Raw genomic sequence first — 20,468 nt, 5'->3', positions numbered from 1 at the left:
GAGAGACACAGAGAGAGAGAGAGAGAGAGAGAGAGAGAGAGAGAGAGAGAGAGAGAGAGAGAGAGAGAGAGAGGGAGAGAGAGACTGACTATGAACAAAAGAAGAGAGGTGAAACTCTATGGTACTCTGTGGTTTATTAGTGGTGTATGGAACTACAATGCCCTGCAGAAAGGAGTCTGCTTACAGCGACAGCCAAAGACTAACCTGCGACAGCTGTCTCATATGAATAAGTCTAATGCGGACTCCTTTCCTGTGGCACTTTTCTGCTAAAATATTTGTTTAATGTTATCCAGCAACATTTTCTTTTCTTTTGTGGGGTGGCCTGCTGGCCGAGGCACATGCCACATAACTACCATATCCACAGTTCGATTCCGGCCACGCTGTCATTTACATTCTGACCTCTGGTGCATGTTGTACCCATCTCTCTACCCATGTTTCTTGTCTCCTGGCATTTTTATCCATGGATGTATACAGAGAACTGGATACAGGAACAGCACTGAGCTTTGAAGCAAATTTGGTATAGAAGCCAAATCGTGTAATTACAACATCATGTGATGCACACCTGCCCAAAAAGACTTTTTCCTTTAGACTTACATGGTGAAAGAGTTGTCTGTAAAACATCAGATAAATATTTTTAAGCGCCACAATCTCTGCTAAGTGATTCATTTCACTATCAGAATTTGATAGAATTTCTATCACATTTGTAGTCTAGAAGGTGTAGAAGAGGACCGTGATTTAATTGGTTTATCCCTGTTCAAGTTAGACGGAGGGCTAAACCAGAAGGAAGTCTCTAGTGAGCATGCCACGTGTGCATTATGTTTTCATCCGGGTGCACAGTGTTTTTTTTGGCTTCATGTGCCACTGAGCAATTTTCATTGAAATGAATGAGTTCCTGCCTCCAGTGCCATAGCCAGTTCTCTTTATATAGCCATGTTCTTATCACTCAAAATAATTCATATTAATAAATATTTAGGCATTATTTTCAGTGAATCAGCAGTGATTCAGAAGCAGAAGTTCAGCATAACTAACTTAATGAAGGCTTCAGGCTTCGTTTGGTTCTCAGTAAAACTTTGCTCAATAAAAAAGTTAATGATTAGTCTTCATTTCAGCTCTAGTAGTCATATCAAATAAAGAAAAATGATATTTTAGTATATTTAGCTGATTACAATGTGTCTTCTACTTGCCAATGCTTACTGTTTCAAATAAATAATTTGTTAAATTGTAGATTTTGCAGTGGTAACAACATGAAAACTGATGTCAGTGGTGTCTGTGACTTATAAGAAAAAACAAGCAGCTGATGTCCTTCTGCTATTCATAAAAGCTGCAACAAAAAAAATCACTTCATTTTGTTGCTCTGTGGTCCTCTAGTGGGTAACAGTATACCATTTTACTTACTATAAAAAATGAAATACATGTGTGATGGCAAAATGTTAAGCCTTTACTCATGTAGACAGCATAATCAGACGTTGCCAACCTTCTCAGTGACAAATTCTTTCTGGTTAATGCAACTGTATTTTGGGATTAATTTTATCCTGAAGGTTTCACTGAGCCTTTCTCCTTGTATCAACACCCTTTTGAAATATGATGCTGAAAAGCTCTGCGGAAAACATGCCTGCCTCAACATATACCAAAAAGGGGATAGCATCAATAACACACTTAACCTACAATTAAGAGTACTTAGCGACTTCACACATCTCCTGGCATGAGAAGACCAAATTTATTGAAGAAATGGTCAGCCCTAAGGTTATAATAAAATCTGTCATTAACAAGGTAATTAAAGAGTGAAAACAGGGAAGGAAATTATATAACTGCTCTGAAGTCTTAAACAAGTATTTAAATCTTTTAACAATGTGTCTGTACAGCTGATTAACTTTAAATAACATACAGTTTAAGTATTCGTATTTTTACTGGTACAAATAAGTCACTTGTAACTGGAAATGCAATGACTTCAGACAGTAGCCTTTGTTTTATTTCCTCTGCTCATGTTGCTCCTCGAGACAGAGGAGAAAAAAAAGAACATTACTGCCGAGAAGCCTTCAACACCTGACTAAGAGAAAGGAGAAACGTGGGCGCGACTTCTATGGAATGAGTGAAAGTAAGATGAGGGGAGAAGTAGAGGGGTGCGGGTGGGGGGAGGGGGAGGAGGGATGGGAAAGGTCCTCCACCCAGAAGGTTGGAGAGGGTCATTACGGTAACTGGTGCACACTGGGAGAGAGGGGGAGGACCCACATGCAAAATATTTAAGATGCTCAGGCAGAGCAGGGCTTCACTGAGGAAATAAGACACAGCCTGGGTGAGCCCTTGGTCAAAGAAGATCTCCAACCTCAACTGGTCAGTCAGAGCTTGCGTCTTTTTCCTATTTCCAGGTATTCATAGGGACCGACTGCTTTTGAGCACTGAAAGCAATCAAACACACCTGAGACTGTGTGAAGATTTAGAACTTTTGTAGAGAAAATGGTCAAGGTAAATTTGAGCGTAGTGGCTTTGGGGATCACACTGCTCCTGTTAGCAGGGACATGGGCCCAGAATCCCAAGAAGAGGCTGGCACCTCCAAAACCTCCCAAGGGTCAGTGTTGCGATGAGGTGCGCTCTCTCAAAGTTCAGGTGGCAAATCTGACCAGTCTCCTCGAGGAGCTGAGTCGCAAGCAGGAGACAGACTTGATGAACGTTGTGAGGCAAATAATGGACCTGGACTCGCAGAACCGTCAGCAAGAAGCCCGAGTCACGGAGGCAGAGAGCAAGTATTCAGAGATTAACAACCGTGTGGAGATCATGCAGCTTCAGACCCTACAATCTGCCACTCAGACTACAACAGGTGAGCATCGACAGTTTGTCTGTAACAGATGTAATAGAGTAGGAATTAAATGATATACTAGTTTTGTGTGCTGCTGGTTGGTGATAACATCTCAAAAATGGCAGGGAAAACATTTCAGCACAGTGATTATTTGTGCTCAATTGAATTCATAAGAAAGCAGTTTACATAAATAGAAAATCTTGGAAAGTTTGTAAAAGGTTTACACATGGTAAAACTTTGAGGTACCTGCCCCTGTCTTTGTCTAGCAGCTACAGTCAGATTCTTGCTCCAGGAGTTAGAATAATTTCCACAAACGGACACAGATTTTACAAATCAAAAAGATATGACTGCACTTAGAATGAACCTTTTGTCTATCAACCTGCTCAGCTTGTCTCACTTCTGTTTCCAATGAAAAACAGCCTTTTAGAAATGTTGTTTGGTTCAATTTATGAACTCTAGTAAACACGCAGAGAGAATCCTAACCATCATTTCAAAGGAATTTGAGCTGTTCCATTTTCAAAGCAGTTTTTTAAATAAGCCAACTATTACGTCCACACAACACTATACTGTATATTTATTTCAGACCTGAAGGACTATAATCAGCCTTATACATCCCGGACAACTGCTGTGTAAAATTATAGCACACGCACTCATCTGAGCTGCCCTACAGCTGTCAAAAGTATTAATTTGGAACTGCGGAGTCCCTTCTGCAGGGCTTTCAATGAATGAGCTACATCAAAGCCAGATCATATCCATTCATTTCAACATTAGCACAGCACTAATCAGCACTGGCTGCTGCAGAGAGGTTAACCAGGCATGACGTAGTTTATTATTTCAATACCTTAACTGTGTGTTGTGACTGGGCCACATTTATGTCAATGGCAAAGGGAACACAGAGACCTCTGTATGACTAGAGCACATTTCGAAACAGGAGAGCAGAGCAGGAAGAGACACAAAGATTAGAATAAGTGGAGGGTTTCCATCACTTTTTGTCAATCTTTTTAAAGTTTTGGGCTCATTGCGTGGATGTCTTAAAGCCCTGTTAATGGCATCACCTTACTGTGAGTGGAGTAAAAGAAAGACAAAAAAAAATCTGAGCCATGCAGTGTACATTGCCCTATGATTTGATCTTTTGTGCTTTTTGTGGGGGTAAAGGCAATTTTTGTCATCTGTTCATTCACTCAGATATCCATAAAACGTCTGATGAAACTGCATATGTTTTTAGCATAACTGAAGATGTTTTTTTCTACAGATGCCATATATGACTGTGCATCACTCTACAGCAAGAACTACAGGATCTCTGGCGAGTACAAACTGCCAAAAGATGAGTTCCTGGGAACCCCTGAGCTGACTGTGAGTTGTAGTTGAGTCTATATATCATGGTTTTATTAGTATGTGTAATTTTTGGTAGAGTATGGTGAGCCTCCCCCTTCTCCCTCCAGTATACTGAACTCTGGTAAATGCTTTTAGGTGTTCTGTGATATGGACACAAACGGAGGTGGCTGGACTGTGATCCAAAGGCGTAAAGTCGGCCTGACATCATTCAACCGAGACTGGAAGCAGTACAAAAATGGATTTGGATCCATTCGCGGAGACTTCTGGCTGGGAAATGACCACATCTTCCGTCTAACAAGGCAGCCCAGTATGCTCAGGATTGAGATGGAGGTATGTGTTGGCAGCGCTAGAGACTAAAGAGCAATATGTAAACCCTGCAAAAAACATTTTAATAGCCAAAAGCATGAACATGGGCATGAATACAGAGCCAATTTATTCCTACGGGCACTGAGAGTAAGAAAATGAATAATAATTCAGACTAACTTTTAGAGACATTTGGCAGACCAAGAAAGGCAATATTCTCAGGCTCTGTAAATGTCCCCCACTATATCATGTTATATGTGTTTTCCTGTGCAGGACTGGGCAGGAGAGACTCGCTATGCTGAGTATGGCTTTTTCACTGTGAGTAATGAGCTCAACAGCTACAAGCTCTTCCTTGCAAACTACAGTGGGAATGCAGGAGACTCTCTGCGCTACCACAACAACACCAACTTCAGCACCAACAACAAGGACAATGACAAATGTGTGGATGACTGTGCTTCTCTGCGCAAAGGTAAATTATTGTCATTTACATAAGCTGCAACAGGGACATATTTGTTTTCTACCAACTTTATGTCTAACTTTGTATTCCTCACCTCCTTACAGGTGGTTACTGGTACAACTGCTGCACTGACTCAAACTTGAATGGCGTCTTTTACCGCTACGGCAAGCACATGAAGAACTCAGATGGGATCACTTGGTATGGATGGCATGGGTCCAACTACTCCCTCAAGAAAGTCGAGATGAAGATCCGGCCTGTGGGGTTTCAACCTTAAGTGCTTTAGCTGTGTGTCCTGGATCAAGATCATGTTCGTGAATGCAGAAAGATCTCACTAATACCTGTCCACCCAAATTGTGGCTTTCCCTTGACTGGGAAAGGAATGCAAATGTTGTCTGTAATGGTGTGGTTAAGTTTCAAATGAATGTGTAATATTTTTACCATGTTTGATTGTAAATTGTAGTTAATTTTGTGTATTTATCAGTAAAATATTTTATTTTTTAAAAGCTTTGAAAGATGCTCTTTCACCACTGTCCCATATGGGTAACTGGATTTTGATTCCTTCTCTCATTTGACTTGAAAGCACTAGGAAGTACTTTTCAGTTAACACAAGCGATTTATGAGTCAGTCCTAACTGGTATAATCTGGTGCAGGCATAAGTCATTAAGGACTGGTAGGAAGGATCTTTATGAGTTGCTGGAATGGGACCAACCACCAATGGTATTTCTTACGAATTATGCTGCATTTTATTGTAAAACCCTAACCATTGATGATGGAAATGTCTCAAGTTGTAAAATGTGTACAGCTTTGTAATTTTGTTGTTTTATGTGATAGAAAATAAACATATTTTTTAAAAGAAAAACTTGCATAAACTGTCTCAAACAGACGAAAATACTAATAATAAAAAAATTAAATACTTTACTGGGTAAATAGCACATTATAAATTTGACCACCTCCATGGGAGTCAAACACAAATCAAGGTCTGCATTCATGTCTAATAATGGCAACATATTTGCCTTGAGCCACTAACCTCTGACTCTTTGGGTCATCACCTGACATCCTGGACAAAGGTCCCAGGGCACCAAAGCCAAATGCAGGAATGAAGACCACACACACCCTATTCTGCCATCTAGTTAAATGCCTCTGGCTTTACTACTTTGAAAACAACAACAGCATCCTGACATGCTTTGAATCAACAAAAGATTCCCTAGAGCATTCAAATACCAAAAGAGAGGAGCACTGCCTATACAAGCTCAGTGATAGGCTTAGTCAGATTCTTTTCCTTTTACAAGGTGACATGTCATTGCACACATCTAATTAAAGCTGGACATGTATCCATTCCCTTTAGAAGGAATTACCATAGTGGAATAAAGGGTACTTTAAAAAGACCTTTGGGAGGTGACAAATGACCAAGTCTTTCTATTCTGAGGTCTAAAGGTATTCATACTTGATGGCGCCATCAACAAAAGCAGACCTTGAGCAGTGAGGATGGTCTAAGTGTAACAATGAGGGGTCAGTGACTACTGACCTAAACCTTTCTGTCTCCATAAAAGGTACTACACAGGTCTAATTGCTAGCATGCCTAATTTAGGAAACCCAACTGCAGCAAATGGAAATTTTCACGAGACTTAAACTTAAGTGACAAGAGCTGGCAAAAGTTAAAGTTAATATTTAATGAAGATATTGTGTGACTTGACTAACCTTAGCGAATCATAGAAACTATGGTTTGGATGTATGTATTTATAAATCTGTCCATGTGACTTAAGTATCTATTTTTCACCTAATTCTTACCTGGAGTGCAGATTTTATGTAAGATGAGAAGCCTAGGCATCTTGACCCTGTGATGTAATTATTAAACCTAACTGAAATGCAATCCAATATGACTGATGGCCCTGCAATAAAAATTTCTGGAAATTTATATGGTTTAAATTTTCTCAGGACTGTGTGAGAGGCCACAGTTTGTGATGTTGTTGAACTGGATTTCTTTATATTGATTAACTGCTATTTACATCTATATAAACCTATTTATATAATTAGGCTACAAAAACAAATACTGTACGAGGTGTTCCATCTGTCATCTTTTACAGACGGGTGAAATCCACATCTGTCATAACAAAATATACAATATCCCAAGGTCAACAAAGGTAGTACATCGCAGGGCTACTGGATCGCATTACGTTGTACAAGTGTTTCTGCAATTGTGTCCACTTATATATTGAGTCCATTTAAACAGGTGAAATAAAATAATGCACGAAAGCTTTTTGCTTAACAGTTTGCAGCCTCCTATACATCTGAACATACTAAATTTAATTTTAAAATTCCATTTCCAAGCATCTCCATGGATGCCTGGTAACATTATGGCTACACATTTATTATTAACACATGGACCAGATCATACAGTCTATGGTCCAGATGCAACAATACCCGTCTCCAGTCGTTACAGTGGTGATGGAACCACCAAATTCACGGCTACTCTGTAAATGAAGGAGCACTCTACTTTTACAGACCTTCATAATACCTATAACACAGCTTTCACCCCGTCATTAAACTCTACCAGGTAGTGTCAAATGCACATTCTCTTGGAAACAAACTTTCCAAATGAAAATTAATAAAACAGAAACAAAAACTATCATCCAAATCCATTTAAAGACATTGCTTGGTGTACCAATAACACCCTAGGTTCAAGCTCAATTAATAGTGTTCCTCTGTTGTTGGGGATTATGGGGAAAATGTGACCTATTTCTTGGCTCTATGCAAAACTATGGTGCCTGAAACCACAAACTAATTCTTTTTATTTTCTTAAAAACCCTCACACATAATTCATACTAGTTACAACTCATAAAATGTGTGCTATTCTTTAACTTATTCCAACTTAACACCCTGATTTTTAACAGAAGATCCATATAAGAATATATAGAACAATTCCTGCAATAATCACAAACTCATCTACAAACACCATGACTCATCAGGTACTAAAATAGCAGTGAGGATGCGCCTCATCATCATAAAGTGTGCATCAGATATGAACGCAGTTTGTTTTTATACAACCACCACTCAGTAGAGCCAGGTTCACGTAGTGCTTTTTGCACACCAGGCCCTAGATCTTTTATGGGAAATCCTGGAGAGGTGAGAACCAGATGGGGTTATTGAAAACACCAGAGCGCCGGCTCCCATCATTCATCATCATCAAGGGTCCTGAGAAATTGAAAACAGGCCCCTGAGAAACACAAGTCCAGACACTCGTAGATGAAAAGGGGGCAAGCATCCAATTAGATGCCTGGAAAACAGATTTCTCCACGCCATGCCAAGACAGAGGAATAAAAAAGGATGAGAAAAGTGGATGGAAAAGATGACAGAAGATATCAAAGGGTTATGGGACAGGAGGATGTGTATATCATTCCTTTGTGTATTTATTAGATTAAAAATTGACTCGGAGAGAGTTATTTAATGTTTGTCTTAACCATAATGCAATAACTGTTAATTACAGAGGCATTTGTCAAACCTAGTTTTTGTGACAATGATGAATTAACACCAACAGGAAGACCAAAAAAGGACAACAAAGAAAAGCAATTATTTACCTCCTACTGACACTCAATTATGGTGGAATCTCAAAGTTACCAAGTCAGCAAGTACCAACTTTCAAGAAGTTATAATACAGCTTTATATGATGAAGTCCACAATTTGGTTCGGACTGTGATTTTGGATCAATGCTTTTAACTTCACATAGATTAACTAAGTAAACAAAAATAAATAAATAAACATATTAATTCAATAAACCAATCACTGTATTTCCTCTAATAGTGGCCAGGGCCTTTATTTATCTGACTGCAGAGGGTATCAAGCCTTTACTGGAAGCAGGTTTATATTAGAGAGAGGCCTTTATCTCTACTCTCTGTTTGATAAGTGTATTTGTTCAAATTTTAGTAGGAGACTCCTTGTTTTCTGCTGTGCTTCCAATTGCTCTCTTCAATTTTTGTTACTGCATTACCGGTAATTACCGTAAACAGGCTGACTAACCTGATTGGAGATAAAATCATTTTATCATGCAGCTCTTCTAGACTTTCCAAGTGTTATTGTACCAAATGGATCAAATTCTGATAGTGAAACGAGCCATTTCGCGGGGGTTGTGGGTATTTTGTAACATAAGTAACCTATTTTTAGATTTGAGATTTTATTAGATAACAACCAAACAATAAATTAGGTGGAGCATTAAACACAGTCACTTCTTATTTGCCAAGTTCATGCAAATAACTGTTTTCATTCAAATACTGTGTAAACTACTGATGAAAAAATAAAACTTCTCACAATTTATATGCTGTAGTTGTTTTTTCATTAAAAAAATGTTTGCTTCTCAAGTTTTAAGACGTCCTACCTGATAAGAGACTCCAGGATGAGAGGAGAAGGACCCTTCTGAAACTCCAGCTCTTTGTAATGCAGAGCCTTGGCGTAGGCACGACACTTGGCAGCCCTCTCACCAAGCAGCACAATGCCATTATCATCTCTAAGAGGCAAAGGGCCCTGGAAAGAAAAACAAATAGCATAAAACAACCAACAGGGCGCTGGTGGTAAAATGTTTTTTCCTAAATAAAATGGAACTTGAATAAAGAGTTGTTTGTGACCTTTATGGTTTTCTGTTGGCAATTAGTAGGGTTTGCACTATCAATAAAACTTATTGTTATTCTAATGTCTCGGTCATTGCATTTATATGTACACTAAAGCTCAATTACCGTGACGGATTTTAGTTTGATGAGGTATTTTCGTGATTTTAGTAACGCGTCTTTGTGATTGGGTTAACATCTGATGCTCTTTTTTTTCCACTGTCTCGGAATAGGACACGCTCTGTTTTTTTTTTTACTGCAGCTTCACAGGTAGGAGTAACCCGGTCGACATGCTATATTATGGGCCAACTATTACTATCTCTGCACTAAATGTTACAGTACTGTCACTAATGAGCTCAACATATGTGGTTAAACAGTGGACTTGAGAAAAAGTGCCATCTTCAAACACTTTGCTTTGGCAATCTTTTAGTAGTCTTGTAGCATCCGCGTAACACAGCAGTTGCCATGGTTTCAAGTTTTACCTCCTGTTTTTATTTTTATCAACAATCAATGTTTTCTGATGTGCTCTCCAACTGAAGTCTGCTGTCAACACTTCCTGCGGCTGGATATTATTTTGAAGCAGCTGTAGGAAGTGCTAACAAGTCACATTGGATGGCGATCAACTAATATTGCATAAGATATGTATTGCATTTTTATTGCATGGAAAACTACTTGCACCGTGTCCACATCACAGTTGCTCATGGCACAGTGCAGGGCAGGTAAACCAGCTGTATGGGATTGTTGCATTGCTGGTTCCATAACATGAGAGGAAAAATGAAGGGACTTCGTTGATATGGGTTTATTATATGCAGGGTTTTGTTTTTTTTGTTGCTGTCATGAACTCTGTTTTGCATCTGGTTTGTCATTTGACTTTACTGACAGATGCATAATTTGAAAACACTGAACGCTTTCACACACAACTTAGTTTAAAGATGCCTTGATGACAATGAAAGACATAAAATGAGCTGAGCCAAGTGAACCATCATCGGTATTTCCACAACATTAAAACAGATGAGGTTTGAATGCTGCGGTTCTGCCAGCTGGAGACCCGTGTAAGTGCATCCCATTTTCATCAAGCAGTGCATTCAGTGTCATACACATTCAATGGGCATGTCATTTTTGTTCCAAAAGGGGTGGGGCATTTGTATAAATCAGCCAAACATCTCAAAACATGAACAAGCTAAAGTTGAGTCACTGGTATTAATAAGTAACATCTAACTCTTGTAGATTTATGATGGGCAGCTTGAGAGTAAATTCTATGACGCAGGAAGAGCCTCCCTTGTCACTCCTTTAAAATAATCTGCTAATAAAACCTGTAAAAGACTCTTGAGATATCAACCTGCAAAGCACCATATTAAAACATGACGCGTGTCCCATTTAAATGTACAACAGTGATTGTGTGCTTTAATATAGCTGCTGCAGTTGAATGCTAACCTTGTCACTGTGCTCCATGAACTCTGCCAGGTTGAGCAGAGTCTGTGTGACCTCAGCGATGTCCTGCGAGGTGAGAGCTAACTCAATGCTCCGGATGAGCTCATCCTGCTGGTCTTCGCTCAGCTCAGACCAACAAGACAGAAAGGCTGCATTGAACAAATCCCTGTGGACCACAAGAATCATTAGATCAATGTATAATCAAGTGCAATGATATATTATAGCTTTGATAACAGAGCGTTTATAGTATTTTTCAGGAACAGTCACTTTCACATTTACTGTTACACACAGTTACATATACAAACTAGTAGCTAGTGCAACCAGACTTGGACTGCTGGTCACTGAGCTGCTCCACAACAATATATGATGTAATAATGATGATGTTTACTGCTTTGCTCAATGATAGCTGTCCAAACCCCTCAGCTTTCCAAACACTAGTGGTACAAAGTGCAAGGAAAAAGCTTCAAATTGTGTTATGCACCTGTGTTAATATGGGGAGTTATATGAATGTTTTTAACTATAGTGATCTATCATGAACATGGAGCATTACATAATTAAGACAAGAAAAAAATAAAGGAAGAATAGAGGCAGAAGGAAGTGAGCTAGAGAAATACACTTGACAGGAGCGGTGTACCTGGCGAGCGGGATATAGGTTTGGGCCAGTGACCAGCATGATCGCAAGGCTGGGGAGGAGGACTCCTTCAGCAGGACGACACTCAAACGCCTAAGCCACTCCAGCCAGTCATCTTTGGACACCTTCCTGGCAGCCCCCCAAGCCTGTGTACAGACAGAGATCGTCCATTTCAGAGGTCACTGAGAACTACGTGGGAGACACAATTTCTCCAGACCTGACTGTCACACTTTATGTGTGTGGGATGATCTGGCTGAGATGAACACAGTTGCTAAGTCATCAAATATTTGCAAAGAATGGAACTCCATTCTTCCAAAAAGATAGTCACTCATTGGCTCAAGGTGGTGGAGAGTGTGTCAGTCAAAAATCAAGACATTCAGTGACTCCTTGTCCTCTGTATGGAAGCATCTGCCTTCATTATTTATTCAGGTTTTTCCTTCAATTTATCACTGGCTGTTGGTCTACATCATTACCACCACAAGTGAACTATGGGCTCATACACAGAACTGTCTCTTGTAGATCATTAACAATACTTGCAGTCGGTAACTATGACCCTTAAAACACACTGGATTTGCTAAGTGTTACCATTCACTATATAAGTGTAATTCACTGTAAACCAGTTTTACAACTAAAATGATCCCTGCTTACCTTCTGAAGTGCTGTTGTGCTGACATGAAGCTTTTTCATAGGCCCCGCTTCCACTGGTCCACTGACCAGAGCATCACCTTGGTTGCCACGAAGCTGGCGGTGCTGGAAGATTAGAGGGTCCTCTTCCTCCTCTGCCAAAGTGTAGCCCTGTTATGTTTACACACACACACACACACACACACACACACACACACACACACACACACACACACACACACACACACACACACACACACACACACACACACACACACACACACACACAGAGCCCACACACAGACTAATTGTTAAGTCCAGCCACAAAACACCTTTTGTGAATGTACAAGAACATTTTCTTCCAGAGGGATAACTGCTGATAAACAGAGCATAAAAATGACTTGCTCATGGTGTACATAAAAAAGCACTATTTATTTATGATTGTGCAATTTATTGCATTATCAATTTATGTGCAGCTACTCCATGATCATGAGGGGTTCTAATGCTTGGGCCTGACTGAGAAAGGCAACAAATAATGAAAATCTACCCACTCAATCAGTGGGCAATTAATTCAAGAGAAATGTTGGATATGTGTATAGTTTAATATGTTTTTGAGAAAAACTTTATTTATCGGAGGGCCTTACCTTAACAATGCGACATATCAGTATGTCATAGCGCTGGTGGTTGATCCTGTGCTTCAGCATCACTTTGTTAACCATGGGGATGAAGATCTGGTACTGCAAATGAGAGGAAAGAGAAGTACAGTAAATAAAAGGGTGTATGTGAGCTTAATTATGTGGTCTACTCTTGCTACCTCTCTCCCCTCACCACAAGCCAAATAATTGACTATCCTGCACCTGTATCTAACCACTGTATGCCTCAGATCAAAAGCCTCCCCTTCACATTTGTTGCCAGACGTGGCTGCACATGGGTTGGTGGTTAGGCCTGAAAATGATACGAGGGTTGTAGGGATACGGGAAGGAAAGGCTCAGAAGGAGACGGATAGGTAAATGTGACCTCATCCAGTCTCATAAACACCACCCCCCGCCGCCAAACAGTGAATGACATCAGCAGTCTGGCAGGAAGTAATAAAGACTGAGGGGGTTGGGGGTTGCCGAAATGCTGTTCATGTGAAGCCAGCAGCAGGAAGGCTGGAAACAGTCTACTGAATAATAGCTACATCTAGAAAGAGCCCTGGGGATAGCTACAGCTACCTTCTTGCCCAGCTGGAACACTAGCGAGGACAGAGTGTCCATAGAGGTGGAGCGCAGCTCAGGCGTGCTGTCAAGTGTCCTAACAATCGGGTGGATAATACGTGAAGCGTAGTCAGTGAAGTCCAGGGATTCTGTCAAACGGTCCAGTGTCTCCAAGGCAACCCTGAGCCACACAGAAGAAAAACAAACAGAAAACAATCAGCTTCTTTGAACATTAGTACAAGCACAGTTTGTACACTGTAATGGACAGTCTGAAGGACTTTTTATAACAGCCAAGAGGACACGTGAAAAGAATAAGTCAGTGAAGATTCTTCTATATCAAAGAGAGTGAACATACAAATTTTATGCTGTTAAAATTTCTAGCAGTGCTGTGATACCAGCTCATCTTTCTGGTATTCTAGGGCTGGTGTAGTTTCATGTTTCCATTTCTCTGGTGCAAATGTATATACAGAAGGACAGCCATGTATAGTACTGACTTGCGGGCCTGCAGGGGTACATCAGAGGCATCAAACAGTTTGACAATGGGAGGCAGCAACAAGTGGAGGTAGTCGTCTAGGTTGGCACCGAACAGCTGGATGGCATTCAGCAGCTGCAAAGGAGAGCACACACTGCTCAGTACCACATACCACAACATTTTAATGAGCTGTTTACTGCTAAAGGGTTTTCATTGAAAAAAAAAGAAGCCAGATGATGTTGTATTTCAACAAGCTGCTGGCACACATGCCGACCTTCAAGGAAATTTCTGCCTTACTTTGAGTGAGTGAATGAATGACTGACTATCTGGATGTCAATTCACAGCACACAGAGCATAAAATACAATAAAAAGTGCATCAGAGCTACAAAACAACATCATTCTGAGATCCACTGAAAACACATTGTGAGGAACAGACAACACAGCTCTAGCATATTGAACATATAGTTTTACATGAATGTTGTTCAATGTGGGGTTTTCAAAAACAGAATTTGGCAGTCACAAGAAAAACGTATTGCGGTTTCAATTCAAAACACTGGTGGTCCCATTACAGTTTCATTACAGTAACTGCTGCCACAACCAACCAATCAGAATACAGCATGAATTATTTCTGACATTATACGCACCATTACATATATACACATAGACGTACTCCCCATTAGCATGTATACTGATTTATATCATCAAAGTACTGAGATTCACCAGGCAATCTGCACATAACAAACACACAAACAGGAGCTTGTATTGATGGGATTATGTTTTCAGTGCAAAGGTTAATGAGATTCTAAATCAAACATTTCCATCAACTAAGGTGGTCATATATCTCCTAGTTTCCAGTTCTAATGAGTTGACACTAAACCTGAATGTCGCCCAGGCACTTGGAAGCTGTCATGCTGAAACGATCTGAATATAAAGTTCTAAATTCATAAACTTATCAGGGCTTCCAGGGCTTACTGGCTGTTTTCAGTGCCAATTCCAGTCAGCCAGCTGTCTTCACCACATCTAAAATAACAATTTAAAAATTTAATGTGTGGCTGTTGCTTGAGTTAGATTTCTGTAGTTCGGTGTTATGGTTTGCATCATGTCGTGTGGAGCATGTGCGAGTAGTGTGGGTTTATCGATGGTGGTCTTAAAAGGATGACGTGTGTCGCAGCCAACAAACCCACCCCGGCCCCCTCGCACACACCACACCTCCAACCCTGTGTCTAAATTGCGCACGGCGAGACAGCAGGAAGCCGAGGTGGAGGTGCAAGTGTGCATGCATGTGCTGGGGGCTGGTGGTAGCTGGAGTTAACAGCTACTTGAAATGATGGAAGTGTGTTTTTCTTTTCTACTCCTGTGGACTTGTGGGTAACCCGATTCCCAGTTACCCCATTTCGTGACCCCCACCTTCAAGCCTGGGTCTGGATTAGGCTGCAGACCCAGGCCTGAGTTATATAGTATCCAGACTGTGGTCTTCTGGGTTATCTAATACTGCAGACTCTGAGACAAAAACCGTACCAGAGGAGAGGGTACTGCTGATGACCATGCTCCTTATGATTCTGTGTTTGTGGTCTGTGCACAAACCATGATTTAGGGTTTGAGGGAAAACTCCAACAACTACTGGCAGCAGCTGCTGAAACAGGAGAGTGTGTCAGCTACAGATCTATGCTGTCTTTGAACCGCTGTATTACAAATGAACGGCTTAGACCTGAGTGGGGCTTGATAGATCTTTACATAAACCGCAACCAGAAAACAGCACTCCAATAAGTCAACTGTGGGCTTGAGCTCCTGTGCTTTCTGAAAGAGTGTGGAGTGACAACAGTATTTTTTAAACACACTCCTCTTGTCAGGGAAAAGTTAAGTTATCTACTCAAATAACAACTCAAATCTGACATATGATCTTTTAAATCTAGTTAGTGAGCCTTCTCCAAAAGATTTATGACATACAACCAGGCACTTTTAACCCATTAATCAGTGCAGCTGTCAAATGTCAAAATGAGCTAAATGGCCGACTCTGGCCTCAAAAAAAGTTTAGTTATATAACATGTTATTTGGAGTCATGTTATACTGCTACATGCCAATTACGGTTTCACTGCTGTTATTAATTACAAGTCTCATAATTTCCCTCTCCTCTAAATTACATTAGTGTAGCACATATTTTATGTATAGTTATTCATATTTTATTAAGGACTTGACAAGTAACATCTGTAGATAACTAAAAGAGTATTTAAAACATGTCAGTTACCTTTACATCTTCCTATACATCTTTGCTTACACAAGGTTTGTCCTGCTTGATGAATTGTCAAATATGAATTTATTAAATTGGTGTTTTATGTTACCCTGTTGAGTTATTTTGTAAACAAACAAAAAAGTTAGTTTTAAATATAGTGTTACTCACCATACTTAAGGCTTAACATTTTGGATTTCCTTCCTCATGAAAACTTTGTAGAGCTGATTTTGTAAATATTTAGAAATGTTACTTAACTGTTCTAAACAAGTGGCTCTCAAATCTCATCCTCAGGGCTCAAAAGCCTGATGCTATCTGAAGTACTGATGTACACACGAGTGTACAAAGTCTCTTTTTCCAAGCAAAGTGTGCAATTTCATACTGCATACAGCTCTTTATAGTAAAAATGGAGAGCTACATATAATAAATATGACCCACCAAATGAAGCAAAGATCGATGTGAGGGACCCAATTCACAAACTGTATAGAAATGAGCATGGCAACACAGTGACAGCCCCTTTCCTTACGTATTATATAGATGCTTATGCTACTATAGGTGCAGAGCATTATAAAAAGGACTGTATAACTGATATCCTATTCAGTCAGAAAAAGAGAAGAGAGGGTTGGAAATAAGGTTTTTGAAACACTAACATTTATATTACTTAAAGAAGACAGAGAAAAGAAAAAGAAATAAAAGTCAGCGTTTTGTACTAATTGGAAAATGTTGCATTGTTCAAGGACTTGGCCCATTATGCAATATGCAGGAAGCCCATTGTTAAGGAGTGCACACAACTGCTGGGTAAGCATTCATGGCAGCATCAACTTGTTTCCAAGCAAGACTTTTTATTAGTTTATTTGCTTGGGGTTCTGTATCTAGTATTGTGTTTGTGTAAAAGGCTTCTACTGAAGAGTGTTTTGAATCATGGGGGTTTGCACACTTTCATAACAGATTGTTCCTTGAAGTTAATAATAAATAATAAGATAAATACTTCAGCCTGGTATAGGTCTACAATCTCATACCAAGTTTGGTGTTTTTGTCATCTGAACTGCACCGACTTCCACTCACCTTGATGGTAACACTGCGCCCGGTGCTGTTGTCGTGCATGAAGACGCGCAACATGTGTGGGATGAGCTGAGGAAGGTAAAGCTTGAACTCTCCGCCCAGTGCCACAACAATCTGCTCGATCAGAAGGATGATGGTGTTTTGCATGGGGTTGTTTGGTGTCCAGTACTCCTACGGCACAGAAAATAATATGTTGGCGTCAATTTGAATAACATCTTACAGAGTATGTCTGAGGTGTCCTGATCAAGTTTGTGTTGCACACAAACAGAACCCATTCTGTTACCATACAGCAAAGAGGTCCTGATACTTTCAGCCAATTGTACACTACTGAATTTCATACTTTGATTATTCACTCTCATAATTACATGATGCTAGGATTCAGTTTTCCAGGTCTAACATTATGTGATGGTAATTAATTTACCACTTCACTGAACAACAACTGTTAAATAACATTAGCCAGTCAGTCTATGGAGAGAGCTCCTTCTAGCATTAGCTCTTAATTTGTGACCAAAATCCTTCCAAAACGTATCCTATGATCTAAAAGAATGCAGAAAATGAATCATACTTAATGTAATGGACAGATGTGACTGCCGTAGTAAGTTGAATGTAACTTAACAGTGGCCTACATTAATGCCTGTCCAACTCCTGAATATAAATTTTTACAGTATTCAGTGGGTACATCCAAAGCACTACTTCATCCACCTTACTCTGGTATAGTGCTGAGGGTCTGTGTGGGTCTGAGGAATTGGGTCAAAATGTGTTTCCATTAATAATCAGAGTGTGAGAGACATTTGGACAGACTTCCCCCCACTGAAGTACAAAGCTTTCACGTGTCAGTTTCAGAGACCAAGCATCACGATATGAAATGGTGACAAAATGGAGACAATTTCCTGTCAACTGGGACTGACATCGTGTCTGTGTGGCTCATGACACTGCTTTGGAAAATCTAGGCATGGCCATTGTATACGTCAGAGATAATGGTGTTTGGAGTTAAGGTGGAGGACTTGCAGTCACGCAATATGTCAATCAGTCAATGGGCTTCAGCTGTGAGATCTGGCAGAGGTGTTTTGTCAGTGACCAGAGGTCCTGAGCAGCCCCCAACTTCCTGCTTTCCCTGCCTGTGGCCGCTGACTAGAGAGCAAGTGAGTGTACATCCTGAATGGCTATTCCAGCCCCCTCATCTGGATGCAGGAGCCAAGCCGGAGCACAAATGAATAGATTCTTTGTTTCACTTGCCATTTATTAACTCAGAAGGACTTGCGGCGCCGTGATCCAGCTCTCTCAATTTCTTCTCAGCAGCAGGAGTTACTGCCATTGCAGAAGTGTCGGTAACAGTGTTACCAAGATTCCGATACAAGGACAGTCATATGATATTTTGTGCTTTGCTATAAAATTATGTGCTAGTCAAATGTGTTTGTGCAAGTGCAGAGGCTATGGCTTTAGCAGTTGTTCCACATCATGTGATAAGGGTAAATGTCATCAGTCATCATCAGTTTCCTCTTAAGTATGAATTGGACAACGTGAGTGGAAACCTCAGAAGTCTTAACTGCATCTAGCACTGCTGTTAGAATGTGTAATTCTAAACAAGTGAGCCATGCTAAAATCAAGAGTAAAAATCATATTATCCAAATATAAATAACATGATTTTCTCATTCTCCCATTCCTGCAGCCTTTTTAAAGTACCACACCACACATGATGTGTACTGCTGTGACACGGGGCCAGACTTCATCCAAAGGGCATTGAACACATTACTCCTAATGAGGAAAGTGGAGAGCACAACGGAGCGCAAGTAAGAGTTTGCAGCTGTTTGCTTGACTCACAGGAAAATAAGAGAGGTTGGATGATCGGTGTTAGGGGATTGTGGGGGGGGGGGGGGGGGTGTTGACACAGGGTGCTTTCCATTTGGTTAACATGGCTCTTCTTCCTTCACTTGCGTGTCTTACTCGCATCTTAGCTCCTTACAGCAGAAACGCAAGGAACGGAGGAGTTGTATTTACCGATTTACGAATGGGACATCTACGCACGCACCAGCATCATTTTAAGGATATAGCAATTACTTTAAGGATATAGCAATTAGTCAACTATCAAATATGAAGAAATAAGTACGTTTATGACTGAAAAAGTAGAACCGATTTGAGGAAGCAATAACATAGCTATAAATGTTTTAGTAAAAATATGACCTGATTAGTTTATGAAATACCACAGGTACAGTAAGATGAGTACTGATATTACAGGATTAATAACAATAGATGTGACTGTGCATCTGTATCAGAATGTATAGTTGTACATTTTTCCTGAATGAACCGAGACCTGAATTTTCAGGCTGCCATTGCTGCTACTGATCCTGTTTCCACAAGTAGATAGATCTGTGTTATAATCATGCATTATTATTTATATATACACATCGACTTAAAAGTGAGGAAAGAGCATCCAGCATTAGAGGACAGTGACTCAGAAGGGTTGTGATACAATTCTCCAGTAGCTACTTAGTACAATGAGAAAGAGCACTAGGGAGGTTTTGAAAGGGAGTGAAAAATTACCAATGACAGCACGCAATGTTCAATTTCCAAGTCATGGGTTGGAAGACAGATGAATGAGGATGGGAGAAATCATAATTAGCACAATAGAAAGAAACCGCAATTACTCACTCTGATGAGGGTGAAGATGTCGTCCATGTAGGGGCGGATGTGGATCTTTACAAAGCACACAACCATTCCCATCTGCTGGAAGAGGAACTGGAACACACAGATGAAAGATAGGAAAGACAGTTACAGCTTTGTGAGTAATTCACATTATTAACCAGATGGTAAAAGATAACAAATCTGAGAGAAAGCCTCTTTCCTCTTATTGTGTAGTTCTACCTACCTCTCGGATACTGGCATCACACACACGGATGACATTGAGAAAAGTGGGCATGACTTGGGGCAGGAACTGAACACATTTGAGGCCCAGAGACTTAAAGATGAAGGTGACAGCCTGGACCACCATAGTATGGTGGTTGGAGAGTGAAGGATCCCTCAGGATGCGCATCAGAGTGACGATTGCCACAGCAGGGTAAAACTCATCCAGGGGCAGGTTGCCCATGTTCACTAGCATCTCACTGGTGCTATAGTCCGCTGAGAGGAAGAAAAAATAGAGGGGTTCACTTAGCTGTGACTATATTTACCTGGAACCACTGGAACTACAGTAAATTCTTCTTTGGATCACAAACTATAAGAAGTAGCAAACCTTATGAAAAAAAACATGTCACGTCCTAGTCTTGACCAAGCAAAGAAATATCCTGACCACATTATCACTGAAGACAATCCATCCATCAGAGCCTATCTCAGTATATTATATT

General features: G+C 40.3%; 2 protein-coding genes across 4 annotated transcripts in view; one reads left to right on the top strand and one right to left on the bottom strand.

The window, feature by feature from the left end:
* Positions 1-20,468, bottom strand: part of mtor (mechanistic target of rapamycin kinase) — an 85,661-nt gene that overhangs the window by 47,687 nt on the left and 17,506 nt on the right. For all 3 annotated transcript variants that reach the window (XM_062426536.1, XM_062426538.1, XM_062426539.1), the window contains exons 19-28: positions 19,994-20,244; positions 19,777-19,863; positions 17,131-17,298; positions 13,861-13,973; positions 13,385-13,547; positions 12,815-12,907; positions 12,195-12,341; positions 11,550-11,692; positions 10,919-11,081; positions 9,259-9,404 (exon numbers count right to left, since the gene is read on the bottom strand). In XM_062426536.1, coding sequence (XP_062282520.1) covers positions 9,259-9,404; positions 10,919-11,081; positions 11,550-11,692; positions 12,195-12,341; positions 12,815-12,907; positions 13,385-13,547; positions 13,861-13,973; positions 17,131-17,298; positions 19,777-19,863; positions 19,994-20,244 — 1,474 coding nt within the window. The remainder of the gene's footprint in view (positions 1-9,258; positions 9,405-10,918; positions 11,082-11,549; positions 11,693-12,194; positions 12,342-12,814; positions 12,908-13,384; positions 13,548-13,860; positions 13,974-17,130; positions 17,299-19,776; positions 19,864-19,993; positions 20,245-20,468) is intronic.
* Positions 2,284-5,723, top strand: angptl7 (angiopoietin-like 7). The gene is made up of 5 exons (XM_062427695.1): positions 2,284-2,815; positions 4,047-4,147; positions 4,265-4,459; positions 4,706-4,901; positions 4,994-5,723. The coding sequence occupies exons 1-5, from the start codon at positions 2,455-2,457 to the stop codon at positions 5,161-5,163; spliced, it is 1,023 nt and encodes a 340-aa protein (XP_062283679.1). The 5' UTR covers positions 2,284-2,454; the 3' UTR covers positions 5,164-5,723.

This window comes from Scomber scombrus, chromosome 10 (assembly GCF_963691925.1).
Source record: "Scomber scombrus chromosome 10, fScoSco1.1, whole genome shotgun sequence".
Taxonomy (NCBI): domain Eukaryota; kingdom Metazoa; phylum Chordata; class Actinopteri; order Scombriformes; family Scombridae; genus Scomber; species Scomber scombrus.
Note: the sequence above shows the minus strand (reverse complement) of the source record. Positions and strands in the feature narration are given on the sequence as shown.

Bases quoted from the DNA above. Each gene is read 5' to 3' on its own strand.
- angptl7 (XM_062427695.1), top strand. From the start codon at position 2,455: ATGGTCAAGGTAAATTTGAGCGTAGTGGCTTTGGGGATCACACTGCTC. The intron at 2,816-4,046 runs GTGAGCATCGAC...TTTTTTCTACAG, and splicing joins TGCCACTCAGACTACAACAG to ATGCCATATATGACTGTGCA. The intron at 4,148-4,264 runs GTGAGTTGTAGT...AAATGCTTTTAG, and splicing joins TGGGAACCCCTGAGCTGACT to GTGTTCTGTGATATGGACAC.